Source organism: Heterodontus francisci, chromosome 19 (genome assembly GCF_036365525.1).
Source record: "Heterodontus francisci isolate sHetFra1 chromosome 19, sHetFra1.hap1, whole genome shotgun sequence".
In the NCBI taxonomy this organism is placed as follows: domain Eukaryota; kingdom Metazoa; phylum Chordata; class Chondrichthyes; order Heterodontiformes; family Heterodontidae; genus Heterodontus; species Heterodontus francisci.
In genome coordinates, this window is record NC_090389.1 from 19491547 (window position 1) to 19497097 (window position 5551).

Here is a 5551-nt window from a genome sequence, read left to right on the forward strand (position 1 = left end):
GATACTAAACGGCTATAAATGGGCAGCCTTCGATCGTCAGAGGCAAACTGATCCAAGAACGAAATTGGGAGCATAGAAGCTCGGTCCAGAAGAAGATCTTCCACAACAGGACCGAGTGTCACACTGGTCTGCAGCCTGGTACATAACAGAGTACCTGAGGGGAAGATCGCAGAGGTCAGCCGGAGACTGGACAGGTAACCCCACTCAGGAGGAATTCTGTGCAGCAAGGCGTTCATTGCCATTGATTGCAAATCTTATGCTAGTTACATGAGTGTGTGTGTGTGAATGTTTGTGTGTGTGTGTGTGTGTATTTGTGGTTGTATGTATATACATGTATACGTGTATGTGTGTGCCTTTCTGTCTGTGTTTCCGTGAGGCAGAATTGTGTGGTTCCAAGTTTCTGATTTTCAGCACCGTGGACAGCGCAGTGTGCCGCTTGGTTCCCAGTGCCCAGTCTTTCCCTGTTCCAGTGCATTAAGTAAACTCCACTTCTTGCTTCCCACACAGTGATCCCAACTTTTTTTCGCACCGCGATGAGGTCGGCATGGTTCCTGCTGTTGGTCTACCTCACGCTTCACAAGTCTGTGGCAGCGAGTCAGCAGACGGCGGCGGAGGACGGGCCGGGGGGAGAGGCAATCCCGCTGGAGGAGATGCTTCAGAGAGCGGAGACAATCCTCATTCGCTCCATGCTGATGAAAATGGAAGAAGAGCGGAACGCTAACGGTACACACAGCTCTTACTGAATGATGTTAGCTTCAGTCTGTCATGCATCCCTTAATTAGTTTTACAGATAGTCAAGCATCCCTGTAACTTGAGGAGCTGTAGATTCTTAAGTACTTTTATTTTAGATCTTTTAAGTAGTTTTTAAATTACTTTTATTTTATATCTTTTAATTCCCGGCATTTAGTTGAATTGTTGCGGTTAGCGAACTGTTTGAAGAGTTAGAATCGAACTTTAGGTAGCTTCAGGGTTTATTCTGAGTCATTGATTCCCACTCCCGATCTCTGTCACCAGAATAAACCTCCGAGCTGGTAAACAAAGACTCATTAAATCCAACAGTACTAAAAAGTAGGAACTCGCATTTGAGTGTGGGGAAATTCGAAACCCAGAAAGAAAACAGGGATAAGGAAAGAATGCAAATAGGGTCAGACTCGGAAGATTTCAGTAAAATTCTGTGTGAATGATTGGAATTTGTATTTGAAGCAGACAAAAGCCAGCGTGAGGGGAGTTTTAGACACTATGGGCTCATACAGCTGAAGGTCTCCAATAGAGCGAAGGCGTCGTTTACAGATGAGGCAACCTTTTATTCTCAATTATGTCAGGAATGAATAGGCAATGTTCCCGCCCCGCAAATATCCTCATCTCTACCCTAACAGTCAAAACAAGCAGCATCCAGAAGGACTTAACAGGAGAGGGATGAGGTTTAAGGTAGAACGGTCGTGAAAAGGCAAACCCGTGTCTGTAAGGTAAGGACTTGTACCCCATACTTGGGCTGGCCTGGCCACAGATCTATACACAATCAAAGAATCGTACAGCCCAAAAGGAGGCCATTCGGCCCCTCGTGCCTGTGCTAACTATTGACAGAGCTAATTATTCCCACTTCCCTCGCTCTTTCCCAATAGCCCAGCGTTATTTTCCCTTATTTTGAATGTTGCTACTGAATCTGCTTCCACCATCCTTTCAGACAGGGCATTCCAGATCACAACAACTCGCCCTATAAAGAGAAGAACTAATTTCTCCACACATTGGATCGAAACACCTGTTAGATTAATATGGCAGTGAACTTTACAACAGGCGGGGTTGACGGGATTCTTTGTTTAGAATATCTACACTTAAAACATTTTCACCGAACAACATTTCAGAGAAAAGAAGTGATTTAAGCGGCGGCCTGATCGCATTGACTATCCGAGAGGAGGTGAAACTACATTCAATAATGTTCACAGAATACAGCGAATGAACATATTCACATTTCTCCAGATCTGCAGCCTGCTCACGGCAGTGGGGTGGGGATTGGGGAGGGGGTCAGTGAGGAGGGGCTGGGGGTGCAGGTTAAACACATTAAACACTCTACAAGGTCCTATTTTTGACGGCGCCCCATTCTTTCATTTGAAGCTGGTTAAAGCTGGCGGAGAGGAATTAGATAAATCCCTCACAGTGATTTCCACAGTAATATCTACCAACAAATAGGTACATCAGGTATTGGGAGACACAAAGGGTAATTATTCTGGTCACAGTGTCGTCGTTTGCTGAATATCCTCTTCTGAAATATATAAACCAAAGCCTTTCCCCCAGAGTTGAAATTTGAACAGTTCTTCTCGCAGGAGCCAAATGTGAAGGTTTAAACTTTCTAATGGTATCTGGATAGGATCCAGTACATTCCGCGGAGGTGATCGGGCATCAATGTGGATCTCCGGCGCAGAGTTCGCCCTCCCTAAAGCTTTTGTTCTGCTCTTGACAGGTTTAGATGCGGATTCGCCGCCAGCAGAGCGGGTCTTCAAGCGGCAGCACCCGGGGAAACGGTTAGAAGAAGAGTTTGAGAAGAGGCAGCATCCAGGAAAACGCGAACAAGGGGAGGACCAGGAGGGCGCTTACTTGGAAGCGGAGAAAAGGCAGCACCCGGGGAGAAGAGAGATGGACGATGGATACGTGGAGATCCAGACAAGGCAGCACCCGGGGAGAAGGTCCGCCTATGACCAGTATTCGGGGGAGAATGTGGGCCGCCAGCTAGCCTTCCTCAGCGAGCTCTCCAAGAGGCAGCATCCCGGCAAGAGGTCCCCGCAGTTCAACAAGCGCCAGCATCCTGGCCGGAGGAGTTGGGAGGATGAGACCGACTCCAGTGAGAGCCAGCCGGCGGAGAAAGGCCCGCAGCCAGTCAAATGGCATCTGGAGGCGGCCAGCAGCAGCAGCGAACTCCCCATCCCCTGTGAACTGCAGGACCCCGTAACTTGCAGCAAAGCGAGCTATCTGTTAGAGCTGCTAGGTAATAAGAACAAGAGTAGGGCAGAGGTGAAGAGGCAACACCCTGGGAGGAGGCTTGCTTCAGATGATGAGTTGGAGGGACGAGTTTGAGATGTTTAAATGTGAATTACTCTGTTGTAAAGATTGTTTTCTTTCATTTATATGGGATGCCCTCTCAGACCATGTAAAGCTCTGCTTCCTAGGCAGGAATTGGTTTTGGTTCAGTCTGTTAATAGGTTCACCATCACATTCCCCAGCATGTCCCTCAGTGCATGTCCCATCACCCAAAAGAATGTGAGGAAAGAGTAGAGGAGGGGGAGGAAAGAGAGGGGGAAGATCAGAGAGGGTGGAGAGACGTGAGAGAGGGGAAGAAGGGATGAGAGGAGGGAGGGGGGAGAGAGGTGGCGGGGAGAGGTAAGAGTGAGGAAGGGGATGAAAGGAGAGAGAGGGGAAGAGGGGAAGGAGAGAAGAGAGAGGGGAGAGAGTGGAGAGAGGAAAGAGAGGGGAGGAGAGGGGTAGGGCAGTGAGAAAGGGTGGAGAGAGTTGAGATGGGGAGGAGAGGAGAAAGAGGGGGAGGTGAGAGAGCAGAGAGAGAGGTAAGAGAAGGGAGGAGAGAGAGGGGAAGGAGAGAGAGAGTGGGGACAGAGGAGAGACAGGAGAGGGGAGGAGAGGAGAGAGAGACGAGGAAGAGGGGAAGGAAAGAATGGGAGGAGATAGGAAAAAAGATTTCTCAAGAAAAAAAATACAACATTTTGAAAGAGAAAATAATGAATGTGTTGCATGGCATAATAATAGAAAGAAAGGGTTGTTATAAGTTTAATTTTCCACTGTTCTTGATTATTATCAAATCATTGCCTGGGAATCATGCATCTTTGTTTATGTGGTCTCAAAGTGCAGGTTATTCCCTAAAATGTGCACTGGCAGACACTGTCAAATTTCAAACCCTGTAAGATACCAGCTTGGTCCTTAGTTCTAATAAAACGCATGTCGAAATTATTTTTTTACATGAAACCTCAAGTGTCACATTGTTCAAAGGAATGAATGTTTGTTGACTTTGTGTCTGCTTAAAGGGGGAGATTGCTATGTGGTGTTTGATGTATCCAGCTCTGGGTCTGATGCAACTGCCAATGTGCAGGGCCCATTCCTTGTCATATTCCTTTACCTCTGAAAAATAGAAAGTATTCCTCCCTCTCTTTTCTGGCCCATTTCTCCCTATGCATTTGTGTCAGTTTAAGATACTTAAAATATGATCAAAGCCACAAGAAGTCAAATGACAGCCTGGAGGATGTTGCTATGACAAAATTGAGGGGATGAATGGCCACTACTCCTGTTTCTATTTTTTCCATCTTGAGGGGTTTAATGGCCTACTCATGTTCCCAATGTTCCTATCTTGAGGGGCTGAATGGCCTCCTCCTGCTCCTAATGTTCCTATCTCAAGGTGCTGCATGGCCTCTTCCTGTTCCTAATGTTCCTATCTCGAGGGGCTGAATGGCCTCCTCCTGTTCCTAATGCTCCTATCTCAAGGGGCTGACTGGCCTCTTCCTGTTCCTAATGCTCCTATCTCAAAGGGCTGAATGGCCTCCTCCTGTTCTGATGCTCCCATTTCTTTCTACCCAATTGCACCAAATTTATTGCTATCATTGAGTTCATTTTCAGCCAAATCACTTCCATGTTTCAGAATGGAACAGAGTGGAAACCTTGTGTGACTGAAACTGATTTCCATCAAACTGACAGAATGAAAACTACTCACCAGGATCATTAGCCAGGTCAGGGCATAGATAGGGGGAGAGCAGAGGGTCGGAGGTGGGGTGGGGCAAGTGGTGGTGGAAATGGTGGTGGGGGGAGGATCATTTATAACATTAAGTGTTTATTATAATAAAGAGAATGACAGAAACTCCATAAAAACACAATGAGCTGACCACATATCTCACACTCAGAGCCAGCAGAATCTGCCAGCTACATAAATCTGTGGTTAAATTAGAAACTACTGGAAATCTACAGGTCGGTCAGCATCTGAAAGCGGAAGGTCGGTGTAATTTTTTGGGGGACTGGTGAGAGTGGGCTGTGTGGAGATGGATGATCCATCCTCAGAGCTCTGCACTCTGCTTCTGTTTATCTACTGACACCCAGTTGGCTGGAATCTACCTCATGCTTTTGAGGCAAACAGAAAAACTGAAGGAAGATAGAATTTGTCACAGGGTCCCAGTTAACATCTCAAAACCCAGTTAGCATCTTAGTGCCCAGTTACCAGCCCAGTGCTTAGTTACCAACTCAGGGTCCATATGCCAATCCAGGACCTAGTTACCATCTCTATGCCAGTTGCCAGCTGAGCACTTAGTTACCAGGCTGCTGTTGAGTTACCAGCTCAATGCCCAGAAGCCTGTTCAGTTCACACTCAGTAAGAGGAGCAGGACATTCTCCTTTGTCCAGGTCAACATTCCTCCCATAACCAAAACCTATCTGTTCATTAACTACTTATCTGTGGGAGCATGATAGACACAAATTGGCTACTGTGTTTGCCTAAATTACAACAGCAGCTACACTTCAACAATAAGTCATTGGCTGCGAAGAACTCTGAGATCTCCTGAGGACA

The 5551-nt window shown here is 46.8% G+C and overlaps 1 protein-coding gene across 1 annotated transcript; it reads left to right on the plus strand.

The window, feature by feature from the left end:
* The first annotated feature begins 533 nt into the window (after nt 1-533).
* On the plus strand, nt 534-3069 carry trh (thyrotropin-releasing hormone). The gene is made up of 2 exons (XM_068052258.1): nt 534-723; nt 2459-3069. The coding sequence occupies exons 1-2, from the start codon at nt 534-536 to the stop codon at nt 3067-3069; spliced, it is 801 nt and encodes a 266-aa protein (XP_067908359.1).
* Nucleotides 3070-5551: the final 2482 nt, after the last annotated feature.

Coding starts and splice junctions, on each gene's coding strand:
- trh (XM_068052258.1), top strand. CDS start 534: ATGAGGTCGGCATGGTTCCTGCTGTTGGTCTACCTCACGCTTCACAAG. Junction 724..2,458: donor AGAAGAGCGGAACGCTAACG/GTACACACAGCT, acceptor TGCTCTTGACAG/GTTTAGATGCGGATTCGCCG.